The following is a 25054-nucleotide window of genomic DNA, read 5'->3' as shown; positions in this document are numbered from 1 at the left end:
CTGTATCTCATTTGGTAGCTGCTTTTATCCGTGGTTTATGACTCGATAACACTGAGCTGTTGGAGGTTAAAGCCTTTGCTCAAGCACTCAACAGTGGTAGTATATTAGTGCAAGATTTTGAACACCATAAAAGCCCAGAGCATAAACACCACCAAGCGAGCCACCATGTTTCTTATGTTAATGACATAAATGCAGGCAAACATTGGAGGTGTCATGTCATTCTGAAGCCCACCACCAGTTTCCTGCTTTTAAGAAATGCTCAACCATGGTAGCTTGTCGTTGCTGAGCATTGAGCTCACAGCCTTCCGATCGGTAGCCCAAAACTGTAGCCAGTTAGCCATCACGTCTCTCGCTCGCCGCACTTCCAACACTTCTAAATCTTCTGTCTGTCGTATCAAACCGTGTTGAGTACATCTACAAGTGACTTCTAAACGGGAAGGGAGAAAGTCCGTTCAGCTCGGGAGCACCTGTGATCACTCTCTGTTCAGACAGGCAGATTGAAATCCTCCCAAAATACAGACAGCTACACAGGTAGCCTTTGATCTCTGAGATCCTAGGAGCACACACAAGTCCTGTATTTCACCTAGGTTTATTGAAGAGCTGTGAATAGATACTGTATAGTTGAAATTGCCAGAGAAAACACTATCTACCACATGGCTACCTGGTATATTCAGATACTCAGATGAGAGTAGACCTTCATGACATATCCACAACTCAATGGGGTTGATATGAAAACTGCACAGGTTCTAATTAGCTATGAGATTGGAGACCAGGTTTTTTTTAATGTTTTCACAACATCAGACGCCAGACCTGACTATTCAGATCACTCAGACCCGAGAACTATAATTACTTTGGCACATAGACTTGACATAGTGTTGACATAGACTTACAGGATCATTCTCCAGATTCTGGTTGAAAGTGTTGACATAACTAACCAGGACAGGTCCTCAGGATTTGGATGTGTGCTCCACAGCCATCATCACTGATGTTGATCATAAATGAACTTCAGCACTTTTGATACAGTTGTCCAAATGAATGAGACAGCACAGAGCAGCCGCTAAGAGTTGAGATGTGAGATGTCTGGTAACCAGCTGAAAGCCTCCCACTTCCATTTCACTTTATAAATTCCCTTTTTCTGGTTCTCCAAAGAACCTTCAGACCTGTGTAACTCTATGATGGGAATTAGGGAATTGTGAGGCCCCTGGAGTGGGAATAAGTTGCACAGTTTCTCAAATTGGCCAATTTTCATTATTTAGTTGGTGTGGTTTACCTTGTTGAGACTTTGCCTTGGTTGTTAGGAAATATCTAGAATGCTTCCATTGACATTGGTTTTAAGGTGCTAGTCATCGACCAGCTATGAAGAATTTAGCTGTTCACACACTAGCGCAGTTGTGAATTGTATTCCTCTAGCGCCTCCTCAGTAGCTGCTTTATCCCGGTCAGGGTCGAGGAGCAGTACAGTGAAACGCTTTACTTCAAGCACTGTTGGGCTGAGGATAAGATTTCCTGACCTAACTGTAAAGGATTATGGACTGTGGTAAGTTGAATTGATTCGCATATGATAAGGCCATTACTTTTTTTTTGCTTTGGGTTTGGCTGGAATTGATTCCCTTCTTATTTATGACTTGTGTATCAATGTGTGTTAATAGTTAGCTTGCTAACTCACAAACCATAATTATGTACAGTTATACAGTTTAATCCAGCTTTCAGAGTATCTAGTGCTGATTTTTTGTGCACCAGGAATTATTTTTTCACACTGCCATCATGCTGTCAAATTCCATGACATTATTATTAATAGCGCAGTTACAATGGTGTTTAATAGGAGAAACATTTTTTCAGCAGTCCCAGATAAACCATAATCATCAGGTTACAGTCTTAGGTCTGGAACTGTAACTGCTGGACTTAGCCATGCTCATGCTTAGTGCTGTGTATTGTTTTGGTGCTGATCTTGTCCTTGTTTGTCTTTTCTTCAGCAGCTTAGGCACTACTGCTTTCTCCGCCTGGCTGTTGGAAGTTGACCCACAGACAAGTCACCTGTCTTGCTGAGCTGCCTGGAAGCTGAAGTTGAACACATACAACTTACACTCAAACACACATACACTTACACGCTCACACATTCGTGCCCAGAGCTGCTGTCATGGCCCCAGAATTCAGTGCGTCACTCTGGTGAGCGGTTGAGCGAACCAGGCAGAAGACATGTTGGCACAGAGGGACGGGTACCGCACTGAAACTAGCTGTAGTAACCATGGAAACGGTGTGGAGGAGCTTGGCCTGTGTTGGGGTCATTGCCATGGTAACCGCTGGTGTGGGAGCGATCGTTTCTGCTCAGGAGGGTCAAGGTAAGGATTAACGATCAAGTCAAGCACGTTGGCTATTAAACAAAATTGCAAAGGTTGTCTCAACTGATAATGCTAATGCAGTTACAACAGTGTTTAATAGAAGGAAAATCTTAATTATTAATTATAATTATATAGTGTTATAATTATAATCTTAATCATAAATATTAATGGCCTAAAAATAGCCTAATAGCCATGAAATGAAGAGTTGAGGAGTGTGGCCAAGAACTACTGTAGCTGGGCTTAGCTTTTTAGCTCTGACATGAATCAAGACCAAATGCTGCTGTTGACTAAAGCTTTTAACTCATAATTAAAGTATCACTTCTTTACATTAAACTTGTTTAACAGTAGTACACAAGTAACATTGACTGACTGTATAGTTCTCCATTTTGAGAAAGTAAATAAAACAAACGCTAATGCTAACTGGCTAGCTTGTTGCTAACGAAACATCTTATAAAGATGTCCATGTTTAATAGCAGATGGAACACCTCAAAAACTAAGGTTTCGTAGTATACAGTATTTACTGAGGTAACTTTTTTGTGAAATCAAAATGCATATTTAATAATATATGAAGTATGTTAAGTTACATTATCGGAAACAAATCTGAGGTCAAATTTGATTTACACTGATTTAAACAAGTAACAGGCCAAATATGCAGACACTGCAGTTCTGTTTTTAGTTCATGTTCTTTAAATAACTAATGAGGTTAGCCATCATGCTACCAGCATTGTGTCATGTAGCGGTTAATAAAGAGCTACACTGTGTGTGTGTGTATATGTGTGTGTGTGTGTGTGTGTGTGTGTGTGTGTGTGTGTGTGTGAGACCTAAGGCTCAGACAGGCATTTCATGGTTTTATAACTTAAGTGTGCGATGGTTCCCCACGAGACGGACAAAAACAGAGAGAGGATTGCATGCAGAGTTATGATTAGGCTCGTTTGGAGTCCTGTGGTTACGGTGGCCTCCGTTCAAGAAAGAAAGACTTTCTAAACCTAACACGCAGATACGCGTACGCTCTTCCACGAGCCTGGGATCAGCTATGACTGGATACAGCTGTTGGACATCTGAAAAAAGAGAGACAGACAGACAGACAGACAGACAGTCAGAGAGACAGACAGATGGCTGCTGTTTTCCTCGCTTCCTCCAGGAACACTGAGTCATATTCATCAACTGTTCCCGAGTAAAAGCACCGATTTAAAATCCTTTCTTTTTCCAGAGACGTATACTTACTGTGAAGAGAAATGCAAAATAATGATTCGGAGCACTGTTACAAATATGCAGAAAATGTTTGCAGCTAGCTAAAAATAAAAATTATTAACACCCAGTACAGTAATTTTTTCCGACTCCCACCCTGTAGCTCAGTAGGTCTGGGCTTCAGATTCAGGTTTCTTGCTACCGAGCCTAGCTAGCAATATATAGGGTCTAGAGTTAGCTAACTAATATAAAAAAATATAATTGTCAAACATTAGTTGGTTTACTAATAACCTTGGTTACTGTTTTGCACCATATTATAGTTAAATTTTAGCTAGCTTGCTTGTGTTATTGCATGGCATAGGAAGCCAAGTTAGCTTAGCTGAAGTTGCTAGGTAAGAAATAAATGAGCATTTTGTTTAGCTGATTTTTTTTTACCTCAGGGTTTGTACATTGGAAGAAAAAACAAAAACAATAACAACACCAAAAGCAATAACAAAATTATATTGCTTTATGGTGTTATGTGACACAATCTATGTTGCCTACCACAGATAGGATTTAATGCTAATATGAATCTTACACCAGAGTTGGCTAGTTATAGCTATAGCATATATAGCTCGCTAGTTCATGTGGGCTTAATTTTTTATTAATGTGGTTTCCTATGGACTTTTGGACTATAAAGTTTCATTCTGTCTTGTGTAAAATGTGACAAACTTTTAGCTTGGCTAGCTAAACCACCAGACATTGAAAAGCAGATATTCCTCTCAGCGTTTGAAGTCATCGCCTATTTTTTTTTTTTTGCTTAAATTCGTCTGTTGATCTTTATCAGACTTCCCCTGTGTTCCTCTCACACTCAGGATCAGATTATAGTCTCAGCTAAAGGCTCTAATCAAATTTCCCATTATTTTACACTTCCATGTTTAATGAAGGGCTTTTTTCCTTTCAGGCTTTTTAACATAAATTAAAGCGAATCAAAAGTGAGTTCTTTTAGTTTTATAGGCCTCTCTGTCTGTTGACTTTATGAGAGAATATAGGGGGTATCTTGCAATTCCCCTGGGCCTCATCGCAGAGATTAAGAGGAAAGATCAAAAGCCTTTAATAAATAAATGGGCTTCCTAATGTGCACAGGGAGAGGCCTTTCCGTTCATTGTAGCTGAATGTTTAGCTAAGAGAATGTTACCGGTGTTTGGTGGTCCGGATGCTAGGTGTGTGTTAACGTCTTTTTAACGAGGGGAAGTTGTATGGTTATTGAGCATTATTTGAGCATTATTTTTAAGTTAGTTAACCAGTTTATTTGATGAGATGAAAGGAATTCACGCAAACCTAATGAGCTCATATGGAAACGGAGGGTTTGTTCTCATGACCTCAATTTGCTTCAGGAAAGTGTCTTGATGTATGAGAACATCTCTTAGAAAGCGGTCTCTTGTGTACAGTTAAATTTTTTTGGAACAGGTTTGTATTATGTGTTTAATATCTTACACTTTTACACACTCTTACATATCTTACACAGGCTCTTTTAAATTCCCGATTCTGATTGGTCGGTTGAAATAATTACGATGACCACTGATGACAGAGAGAACGGAAAAGGTGTGAGGAAGTGATAAATAAGTGTGTATTTAAGAAAGAAGTATATGTGGTGCTTAAATTAGTGTAACAATAGTAGCGTTAAGCCAGATATAAGCTCAATTTCAGTTACGCTCTTTCTCCTCACCATGGAGGTGCTGAAAACCCAATGAAACCACATGTTAAATTTCGAAGTAGATCTAATCAGATCAGGATGGCTGGCTTTGGATAGATGATTAAAGTCCGGAGACACGTTTTCAACACGTTGATCCTTTACCGATTGTGACACAAAAGTGAGCGGATGTCATCACTTTCTTACGTTTTGTGTTTAAAGCCCATTAACAGGCTGCTTAAGTGGTTAGGAATGAGGCGCTACAGAGGAACATCTGGGCCAAGCAGATGTTGAAGGGTAGCTCTTAATAAAACCTGTTCCTGGAGGATTTTTTCAATACATGTGAAATCCAAAGCTTTAAAGATTAATGAACATGTTCTATAAATTTCTGACGAATCAGAACTGATTCACAAGTCCTTAGTTTAGGTCAAAGAACAGGAGAAGAGTGCAGTTTATCTACTGAATGACAGTTTTGTTTCTTTAGCTGCTAAATTGCTAAAATGCTGCTAAATTTTTAGATCTTGCTGTTTTGTTCTGATTCGTTTATGTATACTGTAACTTTTTACACCTGTATGTATTAGATAACAAGAATTAGCATCTGGACATCCAATCATAGTTGGCTAAATTAAGCCCCGAGGACAGAAACAGATATATCTAAAGGTTATTTTAATCATATTTCCATGGAATCTGTGGATCTTGCTACTTTCAAATCCTAGTTTAAGCCCTGAGTGTACTGTATCATCAAGTTTCAAGTCAAACCATAAAGATATTTCTCTGCAACCGATAAGGATTAAACCGCTAGGGTTTCCCTAAGGTTCTTTGTAAAAATATCTCACTGTGAAACACTATTTACAGTATGAAACAATAATAATCCGATTTCTGCAGAGTTTCTGATGTAGATTCTGATTTTTTATGCGGCACGGATAGCCGTGTCTTGGACCGCTCAAGCGCTGGGAATACAATCACTGCACTCACTGTCTCTCTTCTGCAAGTCAAGAGACTTTACAAAGCCTTAACCAGTCAGGTCTTGGAGAGCTCACACTGCCTTTGTCCATTTTGTACTGCTTCCCAAAAAAGGGATTATTTTGTTGTTCTGTTCAGGTTTTATTTTAAACTGGTTCTGATGACTAAGCACCAGCCCAAGTCTTTATTTCACTCCAAAACCAGTGGATAGCATGTTAGCATCAAACCCCGTTAAGGAAAGCAATGAGTTGGACAGCTGGGGGTTTCTGAAGTGACCTCACCCCTTGGTGTTAAGAGTTGCTGCACTATTTATAGAGTAACTCCTTGGAGAGCAGGAAGTATATGATTTCAGGGTTTCTGTGGAAACAGTTAACTGTCAGACCTTTGGACAGTTAGCTGTGGACTCTGATGCATGTGGTTAAGATTGTATTAGTAATTGCTAAGAAGGCTGCCAAATGCCAGAAACACCACTTAGATGGTTAGGATTTATTTCTGTTTAGATGTGATCATACCTGGTGAGTGCTTGATTCTGACTAGTCAGAAAGTCTGGATGTTTCCTCATTTTCTCAAGATTTTATATTCTTTTATTCTTATTTATTCATTCATTCATTCATTCATTCATTCATTCATTCATTCATTTTCTACCGCTTATCCGTTCTTATTTATTATTTTTTAATTTATTTTTTACTTAAACTACCAGGGGGGGCACGGTGGCTTAGTGGTTAGCACGTTCGCCTCACACCTCCAGGGTTGGGGGTTCGATTCCCGCCTCCGCCTTGTGTGTGTGGAGTTTGCATTTTCTCCCCGTGCCTCGGGGGTTTCCTCCAGGTACTCCAGTTTCCTCCCCCGGTCCAAAGACATGCATGGTAGGTTGATTGTCATCTCTGGAAAATTGTTCATAGTGTGTGATTGTGTGAGTGAATGAGAGTGTGTGTGTGTGCCCTGCGATGGGTTGGCACTCCGTCCAGGGTGTATCCTGCCTTGATGCCCGATGACGCCTGAGATAGGCACAGGCTCCCCGTGACCCGAGGTAGTTTGGATAAGCAGTAGAAAATGAGTGAGTGAGTGAGTGAGACTTAATCTACCAATAATTCAGATTTTTATTCCTGTAGCAAACATCTAGATAGGCTTTATTTACATATCAGTTTGTTCCTGCTGTTATTCCACTGATCTCCTGTTTCTTATTTACAGCTGCATTCCTCTCCAGTCTGACTCATTATGAGATTGCCATCCCCATCCGCGTTGGCCCTCGTGGCGAGTCAACTTACGATGCTGAGGCCTCAAACAGGCACAGACGCCATCGGCGGAGTCCCGAGATGAAACAGAAGGTTCCTGAGCCACAGCTTTATTACCAGCTGTCCACACCGAGCACAAGCCTCCTTCTGAACCTCACACTTCAGAGCGGCCTGCTGTCCCGAAAGTTCCGCGTCGAGTACTGGGGTAAAGGCAGGCTGGCTTGGAGTCACCAATACTCATCCGGCTGCCAGTACATGGGGCACCTGCAGCACCAGCCCCAGTCCAGCACTGTGGCCCTCAGTAACTGCAATGGCCTGGTAAGATCTTGCATAAGGTGTGAGACATGTCCTGAACCCATGTACGGAAATGTTTTCAGTCATCAAGCTAATGTGCTAATGCACTTTTGCTATCATTTCTATATCATAACAAAAGATTCAAACAAATAGAAAACTTTACTTGTTTCATATATGCAGTGTACTGTAGCATGTCCCAGCTTGTTAGGAAGTTGGATTCAGAGTGCAGGATCACCCATGATATAATGCCCCAGAGCAAAGAAGGTTGAGGGCCTTGCTAAAGCCCCAAATTGGTAGCTTTACCAAAGCAGTGTTGAGGGTAAAATCCTGACCTTCTGATCAGCAACCGAAAGCATTAACCGTAGAGCCACCATTTCTTTAGACCAATTCCCCAGCAAATATATTTTTACTAATTAATACTGTTTCATTAGACTAATACTAGATACAGTTTGGTTAGCTGCCAGTTCCCACCAGTTCCCTTGGTCCCACGGTACCAGGATACCCTTCAGATACATCATAACCACCTTGAGCAGAATGAACAAATAAGGCCACCTCTTTTTGCTCAAGGATTATTTCTTCTCTTTTCTGACTAGCCTTTTTGCTAGGTTTTGGATAAAAAAAAAGCCACATATCTGGTTTAATGTGACTAAGTTTCATAATAATTGGTACATTCAGTTTGAAAGTAGAAAAGTGCAATTTCATGCAATTATTTCTTTTTATAGCCTTAGTAAAACCTGGGGAAACTGGGTCAGTTTGAGTATTTCTGAATATTATGCTGTGGAACAGATAGTAATGAATGTCTTCAACGTTCCCAATTTTCTTTTGTTGAGGATACAGTTTAAACGACAACCTTGACTTCTTGTGAAGGGGTCATGACTTGTGATCTTCACCACCTGGTATGACTCAAACCCTGAACACTACAAATTGAGAGCTATGGAACAATCCACTTCTGAAGCACCTAATAATTGGTACTTAGAGTTAAAGCAGGTGTGCTGAGTGTGCTAAAACTAAACCATCACTTAATGTTTCTGAATCCGTTCCCAGGGGAACTCAGCACTAATAGAGCTCGCTTCTTTCATCGAGGCTCTGTTTGCAGACAGCAGACTACAGGTATTCCTAGATACATCCTGGCAAGTATCATTGTGCTACCCAGTCAGCTAAGTCATAAATTCTATATAGAAGTTTTAGATAGCTGTGTAGGGGGCACGGTGGCTTAGTGGTTAGCACGTTCGCCTCACACCTCCAGGGTTGGTGGTTCGATTCCTGCCTCCGCCTTGTGTGTGTGGAGTTTGCATGTTCTCCCCGTTTCCTCCGGGTACTCCGGTTTCCTCCCCCGGTCCAAAGACATGCATGGTAGGTTGATTGGCATCTCTGGAAAATTGTCCGTAGTGTGTGAGTGCGTGAGTGAATGAGTGTGTGTGTGTGTGTGCCCTGCGATGGGTTGGCACTCCGTCCAGGGTGTATCCTGCCTTGATGCCCAATGCCACCTGAGATAGGCACAGGCTCCCCTGTGACCCGAGGTAGTTCAGATAAGCGGTAGAAAATGAATGAATGAAAGATAGCTGTGTAGATTGTGAATAACCGAAAAATACAGCAAAAATCCTGTCTAGTAAATCCTGAAATTCTGATTAGTATTAGCATATCCAGAGACAGCATTAGGCTATCCATGATTATTACTGAAAAATCCCTGTCTAGCATGGCTGTTTAGTGTTAGTGGTTTAGACTAAATATTTGTTAAAAATTCTTAACAAATAAAACCGTTTGTTATTTAGCGTGCTGCTGTTAGCATTGACTAAAAACTCCTTCAGAAATCCTGTCAAATTGATGCTAGCTTCTGCTACATTGTGTAATTTTCTTATTTATTTTTTATTCATTTATTTTTTTGCCATAAAATGCTACCCTAATGCTAACAACCAATCAGACACTAGACACAACCACTTTTGTTGTAGGAATTGCTCAAGGTGTTCAGCCACACAACACAAGAACGTTTATTCTTCTCTAGTTTTTTTTTACGCGGTATTAAGGACATGCGGTACGAATTAACGTCCCTCCTATCCTTGAGTCTGCAGCCATCACTTCTGCAGGATGATATGATGATCTTTTCCATCTAACTTCTTCTCTTGTAAGAGAGAGAGAGAGAGAGAGAGCACATTCTGGGGGGCTGTAATACATCCAGCTGTTCCTGCGGCTTCGTTTCCAGTGCCAGCTGATTTATTACTCCATTCCACAAACAGGTGTTTTGGATCCTAATGATGGATTTGGTTTCGAGCAGCATGCTGTGGCATGCTCATTACCGATCCGGGCCAGCAACTCACCTGCGTAAACAAGAGCATACAGAGCCAAGACTAATGTCTACTTATTTACATGCACTTAGATCCACTTTCAGCTCGGGTTAACGGGGGACCGAAGGAGAGACTCCGGCTACTATTGACACAACGGCCTGGGAGTCTGTGGGGTTGGTGGAAGCTTCCAAATCATGAGTAGGGCTTGACAGGCCTGCATGTTATCAGGATATACTACTTATTATAAATACTATTTATTTATTTGTTTGTTTGTTTGTTTGTTTTTACAAACTAATTAGAAGTAGATGTTGTTGTAAACGATTTCTCCCGATTTAAATAATCAAAATTGTATTCTGTACCATTTTAAATCGGTAATGATTTTTCATTTTTATTTATTTATTTGTTTGTTTGTTTGTTTGTTTGTTTTTAAAATTTTCATTTAATGTGAAACATTGGTATTTTTAAAGTTTTTTTTTTAATTGTTTTACAAACTGAAAATGTTTTTTACACGTAAATAATTTTCACGCCTTTTTTTTTTTTTTTAAAGTCTGATTAGAAGCTCTTGATTTATTGGTCGAATTTTTAATTGTTTTAAATCTGTAGGGCATTTTTTTCATTTTGTTTGTTTTTCAGATTATCATACAGTATCCTTTAGTATATAGTATATATATATTTTGAGGTAAATCAGGTGTGATGTACAGTAACACAGCCCCTGGACATTTCAGGGATTAATACTATTGAAAAGTTCGCTATAAGATGTAACAATGGGTTTGTTTATGGGATTGATCGGCAGGACTAATGTTTCTCCTTGTCTCTTGCAGCAGGGGGTGATTGTAGCCGGAGGAGAGGAATACCTCATTGAACCTTTGGTTTCTGCTGAAAACCAGACGAATGTGGACAGGAAAGAAGAACGCCCCCATGTGGTGTACAAGAGATCGTCTCTGCGACATCTCTACATGGACCAATCCTGTGGAGTCATCGGTAATGCTAAGAAGAACGCCGAGTTGGAATGTTGATACAATGCTGTTTAAGAAGCTTATTTTGCTTTCAGCCCTAAAAAGAAAGCGTGTTTCTTTATTTCAGACGAGAAACCAATGAAAAGCTTCGATTGGTGGCAGAGAACGATTAAACCGCCCAACCAGATGGGTCGTGGCCAGCTGCCGCTGAAGCGTTCGGTGAGCCGCGAGCGCTACGTAGAGACACTGGTGGTGGCTGATAAGATGATGGTGTCGTACCACGGGAGACGTGACATCGAGCAGTACATACTGGCTGTCATGAATATTGTAAGTTTAAAATCTCCTGGTTTCATGGAAACCGTGTCACTGAGTAGATTTGACAACTTTATAGACTTAGGTCTAACTCCATCTGTAGATCCCTGAGACCGTGTGAGGTAGGAACCTTGAAAGGAACCGGACTCAGAATGAAAGCCACCTTCTGATTGTGTGATTATTAATCATTGCAGTGTAGAGAAGTAGAGTCCTGAGATGAGCACACGACAGTCTTAATGATGACAGCAGTAGCTCTGAGCTACAAAATTGTGTTCCTTCCCTTCCTTCTCTAAGAACTTTTACTCATTTTATTGCTGTCCAGATGATTAGCTGAAGAACAGATAAAATGCTGTAAATGTCTTGTTAAATTTGAGCTCAGCTAAAGTGTCACTATAACTATGCAGTTTTTACAACAGACTGTAAAGTGCCTTCAAGTGTCAGAGTTTATAGCGAGTAGAGAGCGACCGAGAGAGAGAGACAGAGAGCGCGAGTGAGAGAGAGAGATCGAGAGAGAGAGAGAGAGACAGAGAGAGAGAGAGAGAGAGCGAGAGAGAGAGAGAGCGAGAGAGAGAGAGATAGAGAGAGAGAGCGAGAGAGAGACAGAGAGAGAGAGAGCGAGAGAGAGAAAGAGCGACAGAGAGAGAGAGAGCGAGCGAGAGAGAGAGAGAGAGAGAGAGAGAGAGAGAGAAAGAGAGACAGAGAGAGAGAGACAGAGAGAGAGCGAGAAAGAGAGACAGAGAGAGAGAGAGAGAGAGAGAGACAGAGAGAGAGAGAGCGAGAGAGAGAGAAAGAGCGACAGAGAGAGAGAGAGCGAGAGAGAGAGAGAGAGAGAGAGAGCGAGAAAGAGAGACAGAGAGAGAGAGACAGAGAGAGAGAGAGCGAGAAAGAGAGACAGAGAGAGAGAGAGAGAGAGAGAGAGAGAGAGAGAGAGAGAGAGACAGAGAGAGAGAGAGAAAGAGAGACAGAGAGAGAGAGAGAGAGAGAGGGACATAGACAAAGGCAGTCAAGTCAAGTCAAAAAGATTTTAATGTCACTTCAACCGTACAGTATATAGCTGTTGCAGTTCACAGTGAAATGAGACGACGTTTCTCCAGGACCATGAAGCTACATAGAACAAAGACAGAGCTATAAGGACTTAGTAAGTAAGTCAAGTCAAGTCAAGTCACTTTTATTGTCAAATCACCACAGCAAATGTGCCTTGGTGAGTGAAATCCTTGCTCCAGAAATTGCAGAAACAATTAATATACAGTGAAATTAACAGGCGAAAATGTGCAAATGTGAAAATGTGCAATATGCTGATACATAGTCAGTACACACAGTACACATAGTGTACACACAGTACACACAGTGTACTAATAGACATACTTACAGTAGCGCTATACATTATAAGCAATATGTACTTATATATATATATATATGTATAAATATAAATATTATATATAAAATATGTTACGGTGCAACAGATTGTACGGATACAGAAATGTCTAGATACATAAAGTGCATCTGTGCAACCTGGTGCAAACAGTGCAGGACAAAAGACAAGACAATACACAAAAGACATTACACAAAAGACATTACACAAAAGACAATACACAAAAGACATTACACAAAAACAGCACGGAACAGTGCAAATACTGTAAATACTCTATGTTCAATCAATATTGCATGTGCAGAAATATTGGAATGAACACAGTATTATAGCAGCAGTAACATGAGGTATTGTAAAGTATTGTGTACAACAACAATCGACTGAAAGAGATGGAGGTGGAGAAACCGGGACAGAGAGAGAGAGACAAACAAACACACAGAGGGGAAAAGCAAGACAGAAAGATAACAAGATGAAGAAAGAGAAGGGGAGAGAGACAGACAAAGACAAACAGACAGAAAGGCACACACATGGATGAAGACAGAAAGAGGGATGGGGACGGAGAAAGAGGGACAGAGAGAGAAAGACAGACAGACAGAGGGGGATAGTGTGAGAGAGAGAGAGAGAGAGAGAGAGAGAGAGAGAGAGAGAGAGAGAGAGAAAGATGGCTCTTTTTAAAGACTGGTCTTTTCTTGTTTCCCTGGAGGTCAGGTTGCCAAACTGTTCCAGGATTCTAGCCTGGGGAATGCAGTGAACATTGTAGTGACTCGACTGATCCTGCTAATGGAGGACCAGGTAAATCACACACACACACACACACACACACACACACACACACACACACACACACACGCACACACACACCTTTTACCATCATGAACGTGCAGGTGTTATGAAGGTACAATAAACACAACACACGGTTTTCAGTGAACCTCAACACTGTTCCAGACACAACAACGCCCTTGTACACAAAGCTTCTTAATAAATACATGGTGTGGAGGTTAAAGTCAGAGCAGAAGACCTCGAGAGTCCTGCACAAAGCCCTGACTCTGTCTCAACTCCACTGAACACCTTTGAGATGAACCGGAACTGGAGCCTCATCGCCATCCTGACATCAGAGTCTGATCTCACTAAAGATCTTGTAGAATGTGTGAATGATCACTAATCCTAACAGCCATGCTTCAACATGTAGTGGAAAGAATCTTACCAGAAGAGAAGAGAAGAGAAGAGAAGAGAAGAGAAGAGAAGAGAAGAGAAGAAGAGAGAAGAGAAGAGAAGAGAAGAGAAGAGAAGAGAAGACAAGACAAGAGAAGAGAAGAGAAGAAAAGAGAAGAGAAGAGAAGAAAAGAGGAGAAGAAAAGTGAAGAGAAGAGAAGAGAAGAGAAGAGAAGAAAAGAAAAGAAAAGAGAAGAAAAGAGAAGAGAAGAAAAGAGAAGAGAAGAGAAGAAAAGAGAAGAGAAGAAAAGAGAAGAGAAGAGAAGAAAAGAGAAGAGAAGTGAAGAGAAGAAAAGAGAAGAGAAGAGAAGAGAAGAGAAGAGAAGAGAAGAAAAGAGTAGAGAAGAAAAGAGAAGAGAAGTGAAGAGAAGAAAAGAGAAGAAAAGAGAAGAGATGAGAAGAAAAGAGAAGAGAAGAGAAGTGAAGAGAAGAAAAGAGAAGAAAAGAGAAGAGAAGTGAAGAGAAGAAAAGAGAAGAGAAGAGAAGAGACGAGAAGAGACGAGAAGAGACGAGAAGAAAAGATAAGAGAAGAAAAGTGAAGAGAAGAGAAGTGAAGAGAAGAAAAGAGAAGAGAAGAGAAAAGAAGAGAAGAAAAGAGAAGAATAAATCTGGATATCTGAAAATTTTGTGTGATGTTCATGTGTCAATAATCTATACAGTATATAAGGAAGTGTGTAATGCATTATAAAACGTTCTTGTCTTCCCCTGAGAGGAACCTGAGGAGTAAAAGGAATATCGAGCTCTCTATTAGTTCTACATTAATGAAACACAGACATGGGTTTAGGATAGTAAAGAAACATTAATGATGGACACACTCCGCTCCTTCTCTCAGCCCTCGCACTCGGAGAAGCTCAACAGATAAATTCCTCTGTGTTTACGCCCCGCTCAAAGAGCTTCTTGTTTGTTAACTCGTGGATTTAGTGTCCTTCCTGTGCTGAGTCGCTCCAGACGCTCACTGTGAGTCCGGTGTGTTTGCTGCTCTGCCGTATTCGCTGCACTCCTGACTGCGGTGCCGTTCTTCTGGATGAATAAGTGTATTAATACATTTACGTATAGCGACAGAATGATGGGGGCCGGTCTGTCTCTCTCTCTCTCTCTCTCTCTCTCTCTCTCTCTCTCTCTCAGTCTGCCAAATTCGTGGACCTGTCTGGTTGTGCATATGTGTGTTTATCTTTATCCTGACAGGAAAGTAAAAAAAACAACAAAAACGGAACATTCTGAGCCAGAAACACACAAAAGTCATTTACGTAACAAAGTCTCTCAGTTAAGGGGGCAAGGTGGCTTAGTGTTTAGCACGTTCGCCTCACACCTCCAGGGTTGGGGGTTCGATTCCCGCCTCCACCTTGTTGACTCGTCTTACCGCATACCAACAGAAAGAAACATCCCTAAAATAATAATTGAATCTATATATGTGTGTGGAGTTTGCATGTTCTCCCCGTGCCTCGGGGGTTCCCTCCGGGTACTCCAGTTTCCTCCCCCGGTCCAAAGACATGCATGGTAGGTTGATTGGCATCTCTGGAAAATTGTCCCTAGTGTGTGAGTGCGTGAGTGAATGAGAGTGTGTGTGTGTGTGCCCTGTGATGGGTTGGCACTCCATCCAGGGTGTATCCTGCCTTGATGCCCATGACCCCTGAGATAGGCACAGGCTCCCTGTGACCCGAGGTAGTTCGGATAAGCGGTAGAAAATGAGTGAGTGAGTGAGTCTCTCAGTTATAGTATGTAAGGAAACAAATAAAATACTTGTGCATGTGCTGTTACAGCAAAATAATAACGATTATTAATAAAGATTAATAATAACCTCTGTCCTGAATTTTCATCTTTATCTCTGATAATCGTTACAAACTGCTAAAACTGGAGACTCCTTCCTCAAATGTAAACAAACAAACAAACAAAAAAAACAAACAAACATCTGATTAAAGAAAACTTCAATATCATATAATCGACGCTGTTTTTTTTTCTTCTTAAATTGGTTAACTCGGACTGTTCGGATGAGCTGTTGCTATGGAAACGGTAATGAGCTCATTGTGCTAGAAGATTAATTATTACCTTCTGACCAATCAGAATCCAGGATGGGTAGAATTTCAGAGCTAAACCACACACACACACCCACACACACACACACACACACACACACACACACACACACAGTAAGGGTGCAGGAACACACAGCAGGGGACTGTGGGGCAGATGATTATGGGTTATGTCAGTGTGTGCATTCCCAGGTTATGAGTGTGACCAAACACTGACTATTAAAACTGCCAGTGAGGAATGGAGAGAGAGAGAGAGAGAGAGAGAGAGCACAGCTGTGAATGTTTTTTTTTTCAATCCAAATATAGAAATGTCACGACCCACTTGTCAGTGTTTACATTATTCTAACGTCAGGAGTTAAATATACCGCAGACGGAGTTGTCTTTTTCTCCAATCAGAGCAAAATCATAACACACTCTCTTTATTACATCAAGCCTGTGATTAGTACATTTTTTAGTAGATTTGCAGAAATCCTGAAACCTGCCTTGAGGTCTTTACAGTAAATGAGAAATGCAGAAAACGAACATTTATCGTGCATCATATCGATGTTTAACAGAAATTCTAAAATATTAATAAAAGAAATTTGTGCAGAAAAAAAAGGAGAAAAAAAAAAGCAGTTTTTCTCCTGTCTGTTAAAACAGCGGGGGGGCACGGTGGCTTAGTGGTTAGCACGTTCGCCTCACACCTCCAGGGTTGGGGGTTTGATTCCCGCCTCCGCCTTGTGTGTGTGGAGTTTGCATGTTCTCCCCGTGCCTCGGGGGTTTCCTCCGGGTACTCCGGTTTCCTCCCCCGGTCCAAAGACATGCATGGTAGGTTGATTGGCATCTCTGGAAAATTGTCCGTAGTGTGTGATTGTGTGAGTGAATGAGAGTGTGTGTGTGCCCTGTGATGGGTTGGCACTCCGTCCAGGGTGTATCCTGCCTTGATGCCCGATGACGCCCGAGGTAGTTCAGATAAGCGGTAGAAAATGAGTGTGGCTGTGTAAATTACACCCACGGTGCATTCGTTTTTTTGTCCAGCTGTCTCTCAGGTTAAAAGGCTGTCAGTCTGATGCCGGCTTTACGTCACAGCAGGCAGTTTTTTCACCTGAATGAGGAAGAACAAGCTTCTGCACTTCATGGTGTCGAAAGTCTGTGGTGTCACATATCTGTTAAAGGGAAAGTTTAAAAAAAAAATAAAAAAAATCAAGTCAAGAAGTTTTTACTGTCATTTCCAAAAACAGACAGTGAAAGTGAAGTGACATACGGCTAAGTACGGTGACCCATACTCAGAAATCGTTCTCTGCATTTAACTCATCCAAAGTGCACACACACTGCAGTAAAAACACACACACACACCATGAACACACACCCGGAGCAGTGGGCAGCCATTTATGCTGCGGCGCCCGGGGAGCAGTTGGGGGGGGTCGGTGCCTTGCTCAAAGGCACCTCAGTGGTGGTATTGCCGGCCCGAGACTAGAACCCACAACCTTAGGGTTAGGAGTCAAACTCTCTAACCATTAGGCCACGACTTCCCCCCCAGAGCTCAGTAGGTAGTGAAATAATAAATAAACAATGAAAAAGGCTAGTTCTAACATCTTATTTGTGTTATTAGCGTTAATTATACTTTCTTATTTTATCCACAGCCGACTCTGGAGATCAACCATCACGCTGGGAAGTCTTTAGACAGCTTCTGTAAGTGGCAGAAATCCATCCAGCAGAGCAACGGCCACGGAAACTCCATCCCCGAGAACGGCATCGCACCCCACGACACGGCCGTCCTCATCACGAGGTCAGAGCCAAACACACACACACACACACACACGGCTGAACCATGAGCTACATGTTTGTGATTGTGAACTGAATTTTCATTTTCTCACACATCTCAATTTGCACCAAAGCAGAGTTTAAATCTATTTATCTTAGCCTTGTGTTTGGCAAAAACACACACACACACACACACACACACACACCAGCACAGCTGCCTGAAATCTTGTTGTGTTTAGCCGAGCCTGAGGGAGAGCTACAGCATGGAAACACTCAAGCATCAGGATGGAGTCATTTAGGACAACAAGCGATTTACAGAAAACAGTCCTTCAGCTTTGATAGTGTCTGTGCATCTGTTCACGTGTGTGTGTGTTTTGCGTTTTTATCTAAAGAACGAGAATGTGTCTGGGAACAGAGCGCCGTTAGCGACCCTCACTTCCTGTTATTGTCCTGTCTGGGAGATGAGCTTCAGGACATTGTACAGTCTTAACCCTTGGTTTGCTCTGAGGCCTTGTGTTGTTGTTGTTGTTGTTGTTTATTTCTTTTTTGTGTACGCTCATGTTTTATTTGTGTGTTTGCGCTCCAGGTACGACATCTGCATCTACAAGAACAAGCCGTGCGGGACGCTGGGTACGACAAGAAGTGACTTTTATTTTAATAAACGATTCTGTACCTTATATAGAGATTAAATAAACAAATAAATAAACAAAATATGGACAAACAATAAAAAAGAGCCAGAAATTCCCTTTTTGTTAAAACGTTAACAAAAAAAAAAGTAAAGACTGAAGCAACATGTTAATACAGACGTGATTCCGGAGTCTATCCCGGGAACGCTGGGAGCGAAGCCCAGACACACCGTAGACAGCAGTTCATCACGCAGACACCCGTTTTTTTAAACATACAGTATGTGATCATCACAAGTCGCATCACTTCCTGTTACAGTAGGTGTATTCATGCAAGGAAATATTCCCCGGGTGACCAAAATGGCCGCCTCGTTAGGTTACAGCATTCAGCTACATGACGTTTAGTCTGTATTTATCTTGTTGTTTTCAGTTAGCTACAAGCCACGATCATCAAACACGAATCCTTCGGCTTCATGTTCTGACTAATCCCCGAATTCTGTGTAATTGTGTAATGATCTTAATGAGCGTAGTATTTCGTGTTTAAGTCTGGAAGCTTGTAAAGAGTGTAATGTTGCACATCTTTAGAGACTTCAGTAGTGTGTGTGTGTGTCTGTGTGTGTGTGTGTGTGTGTGTGTGTGTGTGTGTTAGGCCTGGCCCCAGTTGGTGGAATGTGTGAGCCCGAGAGAAGCTGCAGTATAAATGAAGACATCGGTCTGGCCACAGCGTTCACCATCGCTCATGAGATTGGACACACGTGAGTCTCGTCTTCCAACAACATTTTTCTTTCTGCTCCTCGTCTTTTTCTGGCGCTCCCTCGTTCCAGCTCTCCCTCCTCACTGTCCCTGCTCAGACCTCAGTCTCCAGTGAACGCTTTGTTGTCCGTGATGAGTGTGCACCGGTTTACAGATTCGTTGCCGAGACGTTTAAAAGCTCAGACAGAGACCGTAGTGCTGATAGTGTTAATAGTGTCGATAGTGTTCAGGTGCTCTTTATTACATCTTCATCCACTTCCTGTCATGACTTTAAAGAAGCTAATGCATGTGTGGTCACTGGCTGAACGAGTCAAGGAGTGTGTATCGGTGAAGTGGGTCCCGCTACACAAACGTGCCTGGAGAATGTTAGTACAAGTTAAAGACACGAGGTGTTGACTTAAAGAATGTTAGTTAGTGTTTAATGGTGTTTAATGGTGATGGTTTTTAGAGAATTTTACAAGTGAAAAACTTCAGAATGAGTGAGTTTATCTAATTCTCCTTCTAAACACACACACACACTCACTCAACACACACACACACCCTGTTTGTTATTGGAAGACGTTGCACGCTCCCTGCTCGATCACTCAGTCCTGATCTTCCACGGTTTTCAGCCAGAGATTTTGCGTTTGCTTGGTGGCCTTGCATTCCTCCATGGCTGTGTTATTGCAGCATAATCGGTTTTCTCCGGGCTCTGAGCTTTTCACAGGTGGGAAAGTCATTAGCGAACGGCTCTTAATGCAGCGGCCAGCTTCAGAGCCACTGAGCCCTGGGGACTGTCTAGACAAGGGGGCATATGCATATAAGATTACATAGGGTTGCTGAAGTGTGTGTGTGTCAGTTAAAGACAAAAATTTGTGCCAGTCACAAAAATGTCTACTCATGAACGTCATCCATCCATCCATCCATCCATCCATCCATCCATCCATCCATCCATCCATCCATCAGTTCACCCCTTTGACTTCTTTGTCCTGTCTGTCCTCATCCCCGCATTAGGTTTGGGATGAATCACGATGGTGTCGGGAACCCGTGCGGAGCTCGCAGTCAGGACACGGCTAAGCTCATGGCCGCCCACATCACCATGAAGACTAACCCCTTCGTCTGGTCAGCGTGTAGCCGCGATTACATCACCAACTTCCTCAAGTAAAAATTTATGTTCTCTTTTGGAAACAAGTCACAGCACAGTACATAAACTCACCTGGCAATGATTCAGCCTACTGTATAAAACCTTTTCTTTTCTTTTTTTTTTTTATTTCTGAACAAAACTTTATTAGCTTTTACAGTAGCATCTTGTGCTAAAAATAAAATTTTGATGCTTTTACCTCAATTTTTTTTGGGGGGGGATTTTAGAAATATTTTATTTTGATCCTAAATTTCTTCTTGTTTCCGGTCAAATTCAGGTGTTATTTCTCACCTACACAACCTTACACAGTACAACATGTAGTCAAATGCTGTCAGTCAATAAATAAATAAAAAATAATAATAATAATAATAGTAAAACAGTAAATAAATAAATAAAAATAAAAATAATAAAACAGTAAATAAATAAATAAAAAAGAAATTAATAATAAAAACAGTAGTAGATTGAACTGAATGGGCGAAGGGATAAAATATATAGAAAATATAAAAATATTATATATCTTATATATATATATTATATAAAAATATAATATTATATATATGATGCACAATTACCTTGAGTTGCTAATTACTATCTGAGAAATAAACTAAACTGATTCTTTGGAAATTGGTGGAATAATTTTGATTACAATTACATTTGAAAATTGTCCTAGTTAGCTTTTACAGTAGCATCTTGTGCTAAAAATAAAAATCTTTGATGTTTTTACCTCAAGATTTGGAAATTTTGGAAATATTTTATTTTGATGGTAAATTTCTTCTTGTTTCTAGTCAAATTCAGGTGTTATTTCTCACCTACACATAATATAAACTAAACTGATTGTTGGAATAATTTTCATTACTATTACATTTGAAAATTGTCTCCCTTCTTGCGTTCACTTCATTAAACAGTAGCTAATGTAGTTTGGTCTAGCTAGTTATTTCGTCACTGTACTGAAACTTGACTAGCATTAACTCTGAGTTATGTCTTGTGTGTTTCTGGGTGACTTTCTGCAGCTCTGGAATGGGTTCGTGTGTGAACAACGTTCCCCCGAAGCAGGAGTTCGTGTACCCGACCACGGCGCCCGGTCAGGCCTACGATGCAGACGAGCAGTGTCGTTTCCAGTACGGAATAAAATCCCGGCAGTGTAAATATGGGGTACTCACTTCTCTATACTCTGTTTTTTACACGTAAAGGATGTTTTACACAATATTTTTGGAGTCCGCTTGCGTCCCATGTATCCCATGTAAATCCGAATCGGATCTAATTGTAAGGCTGCTTTCACATGTACAGCGCCTTACAGTGACTAAGCGAGACCAGAAACATGTTCAGCTCATGTTTAAAGAGAGCGTGACACTGACAGGATGTGGGCGTGTCCGTATCAGCGAAGCGACAAAGTTGAGAAAAGTTGAACTTTATGTAAATATGGAGCGAATCTGTGCATCGACTTTTAAGCCGATGGTAGTTAAATGTGGGGTCTCCGTTGTTTGAGAAATGCTTCAGAAAACTGAGTCGGGACGACAAACTAAACAAAAACAAAACAAACGTGTAGCCAATGAGCAGAAAGGGGCGTGTCTTGTCAATATGGGCGGAGAGAGAGTGTTCAGTGCGCATTTGTGTGACATTAGCAGAAAGCGATTTTAACATTGACATGGAGGATAAAAACAAAGAAAGAAAGTGAAGAAAGTCTTACGATAAGGTAAGAAGTAGGACGTGTTAATATAGGATCAGCTTTCCAGCGCTGGAGAGAACTGAAGGAGCAGGAAGTTGGTCACATATTCACAGATTGGAGTTTCCTGAGTCAATAACTCCTGAGCTAAACGCTGTTACTACACAAATAACACCTCTTTTCTATCGTAGTAATGTAGAGACGCAGCTACAACCGTGTTTTGTGTAGTAACAGTGTTTAGCTCAGGAGTTATTGACTCGGGAAACTCCAATCTGTGAATATGTGACCAACTTTACTTAAGACGCTGAGGCGCTTTTTTCCTTCTCGATAGGTGAGTAACGTTGGTTTTGCTTTGTTACACAGAACTAATATATGTCTTTGTCCTTTACATGATTATGCTTGTGTGTCATTTTTGCTTGTTTGTTTATCTGCAATCGTATCATTCTTCCCTTCAGCTACGATAAAGACACATTTCTTTCCATTAGTTGCCGGGGTTACGTATGTATGTGTGGGTGGAGCTATCAATACAGGGGTGGGACCCATTTGGGTTAGGGGCGTGTTTGTTTTGATGATTTCAAATGTCAACATTGGCTTTCAAACGACGGAGACCCCACCTTTAAGACAGTAGAGGTCACGTGATCTGTGGCTGAGAGCACACACACTGCGTCTCGTTCATCTCGTTGGATATGATGCAGATAAACACTGAGGAATTTTATACACAAACGAAAAAATCTCCCTCCAAAATGTTTCAATTTAGCGACAAGAAAACCGGCGGAATGCTACTATAGCTGCACCACGTCCTAATCAAGATTGTTACTATGGCAGTAGTAACTATAGTAGGATAATGAAAAATATATTCATTAGCAATGACACATCTGGATGTGACCCATCTAACAAAGCTAAATCTGTATGAGTTGTTTCCTCCAGATAGAGTTGAGCAGTAAAGGGTTTGTCTTATACTCAGTTGTCTGGAAAAGTCCCTTCTCATCAGGTGCCTCTTCTCGCTCACAGTGAATCACTCAACACTTCCTTTCTCTTTATCTTACCCCGAACTCTCTAAACTCTCGCTCACATCTGGCCCAGATGACCGTCATAGCTCTGTCTCCTTCTGCTCTCGGTCTGCTCATTTCACTGGCTTTGTGCTTGAAATAAAAAACTTTGCTGCTTTCGTCCTTTCGCCGCTTTTTATGCGGTCCACGACCCGTTATACCTTCTGCAGGACGGCCGCGGACCTCAGAGCTTTAGCGCAGCTGCAGCGAGTCTTTAAAGACTTCTATAGCTGTCTTTATTGAGCAGGACTTTATGTGTATAGTCGAGTTTTATGACATGCTGCTAGAAGAACATCTGGAATAGGAAATTACATTTAAGAGGCTTTCTGATTTTAATCCTGCATGGGATTAGCCTCGGAACCGGGCGGGAACGGCGTGCGGTGTGTTCTGTGTTATAGCTGTGGACCGGTGTCAGGGAGCTCCACCGTTTCCGCGAATGCAATTTCATGGTTTGTTGCAGATGTTAACGTTTAAAGTGTTTCTTAGTGATTGAATCACGAGTCGTTGCAGTTGCAGTGGAGCTCGATCCGTTTCGGTGCCTTAATCTCACTGTTACTTTCACAAAGAAGAAACAGTCCATTAACGCTTTTTACCAGGATGCTGGAGGTCCATCAGACGTTTTCAATCGGTGTAAACAAACGTGATTTTCTCACCGTGAGTCTGATCTAAAACGAGTCAGGACTCTGTTGCCTTTCAGTGTGAGACATGTGTTTGTTTGTCCCTCTGTCGATTATCTTACACTGAATTTTAGTGTTGAAATAAACACCTTCAGATTTTAGAGGCTTTTTAGATGAACGAACACTCGCAGCGTCTCAGAGAGCAGAAACGGGTTTGATATCGTCATCGGGCATCAAGGCAGGATACACCCTGGATGGAGTGCCAACCCATCGCAGGGCACACACACACACACACACTCTCATTCACTCACACATTCACACACTACGGACAATTTTCCAGAGATGCCAATCAACCTACCATGCATGTCTTTGGACCGGGGGAGGAAACCGGAGTACCTGGAGGAAACCCCCGAGGCACGGGGAGAACATGCAAACTCCACACACACAAGATGGAGGCGGGAATCGAACCCCCCACCCTGGAGGTGTGAAGCGAACGTGCTAACCACTAAGCCACCATGCCCCCTGATACAAACATCTGTGTGGGAAAAAAACATTAATTTTCTTATGCTAAGTGGTGGCTCAGTTGTTAAGGTGGTTGTTAACTTATCATGTGTGAAAATCGTGTGTTTAAATCTAAGGACCGCCAAGCTGCCCCTGCAGGGCCCCTGGGCAAGGCCCTTAACCCTCAGTTGTGCTAACGTTGTTAAAATGTTGTGTAGACATAAATATAAGTCCCTCTGGTTTAGTTTATCTGCCAAATGTTATAAATGTGATGCTTTTTGGATCTTTTCTACGTATATATCACCTCTAGTATTGTAGAGAAAAACAGAAACACTTATAAAACACGACAAATTCTTAAAGTCCTGTGTGTTTACTTTTATATGAGCTTCATATTAACACCACTGCGGAGTGAGACGCGACAAAGACGTTCGGTGCTGAGAATATACACAACAAAGCAGGAGGAAACTCCATATTTTGGCCTCCGAATTAATCTGTATTTCTGTTAACTGGCGTTTTATATTACGCATCGTCAGTATACTGTAGAGCAGGATATCGCTTGTTTTTAAAATGACTCTCGGCATTAGTGTGTCACTTACAGTGTGTTACATGTCTGTGTGTTGTGTTTTTGTGTGCAGGAGGTGTGCAGTGAACTGTGGTGTATGAGTAAGAGTAACCGCTGCATAACCAGCAGCATCCCTGCGGCAGAAGGCACCATCTGCCAGACCAGTACCATAGACAAAGGGGTCAGTATGTCTCTAATAAACAACATACACAGACGTTAGCGTCCGTCACGGTGCCAGAATTTTTTTCCCAGAATTGCGATAAAAGTTTTCTGCTTGTGTGTTCACACAGTGGTGCTACAAGCGGATGTGCGTGCCGTACGGCACACGTCCGGAGGGCGTGGACGGCCAATGGGGCGCGTGGTCTCCGTGGGAGGAGTGCAGTCGTACCTGTGGGGGCGGAGTCTCCTCCTCTGTTCGCCACTGCGACAGCCCCAGGTGGGTCACACATGATTTAAATATCATTATATAACGTCCTCACAATTGTATACACCTAGACCGCAGCGCGCTTGTTGCTCGATTCTGATTGGTCAGGAGGTGTAACGCACCTGATACATTATTACTGTTTCTATAG

The 25054-nt window shown here is 41.6% G+C and overlaps 1 protein-coding gene across 1 annotated transcript in view; it reads left to right on the top strand.

Moving 5' to 3' along the window:
- Window positions 1–25054, top strand: part of adamts10 (ADAM metallopeptidase with thrombospondin type 1 motif, 10) — a 64856-nt gene that overhangs the window by 7387 nt on the left and 32415 nt on the right. Inside the window, exons 2-13 of the mRNA XM_060880666.1 lie at window positions 1973–2338; window positions 7353–7714; window positions 10794–10953; window positions 11056–11255; window positions 13318–13401; window positions 17474–17619; window positions 18181–18224; window positions 18867–18972; window positions 19964–20110; window positions 21101–21242; window positions 24556–24663; window positions 24773–24918. Of these exons, the coding sequence (XP_060736649.1) occupies window positions 2245–2338; window positions 7353–7714; window positions 10794–10953; window positions 11056–11255; window positions 13318–13401; window positions 17474–17619; window positions 18181–18224; window positions 18867–18972; window positions 19964–20110; window positions 21101–21242; window positions 24556–24663; window positions 24773–24918 (1739 nt within the window). The 5' untranslated portion in view covers window positions 1973–2244. The remainder of the gene's footprint in view (window positions 1–1972; window positions 2339–7352; window positions 7715–10793; window positions 10954–11055; window positions 11256–13317; window positions 13402–17473; window positions 17620–18180; window positions 18225–18866; window positions 18973–19963; window positions 20111–21100; window positions 21243–24555; window positions 24664–24772; window positions 24919–25054) is intronic.

This window comes from Tachysurus vachellii, chromosome 11, assembly GCF_030014155.1.
Source record: "Tachysurus vachellii isolate PV-2020 chromosome 11, HZAU_Pvac_v1, whole genome shotgun sequence".
NCBI lineage: Eukaryota > Metazoa > Chordata > Actinopteri > Siluriformes > Bagridae > Tachysurus > Tachysurus vachellii.
This window is presented reverse-complemented; position numbering and strand designations above follow the sequence as displayed.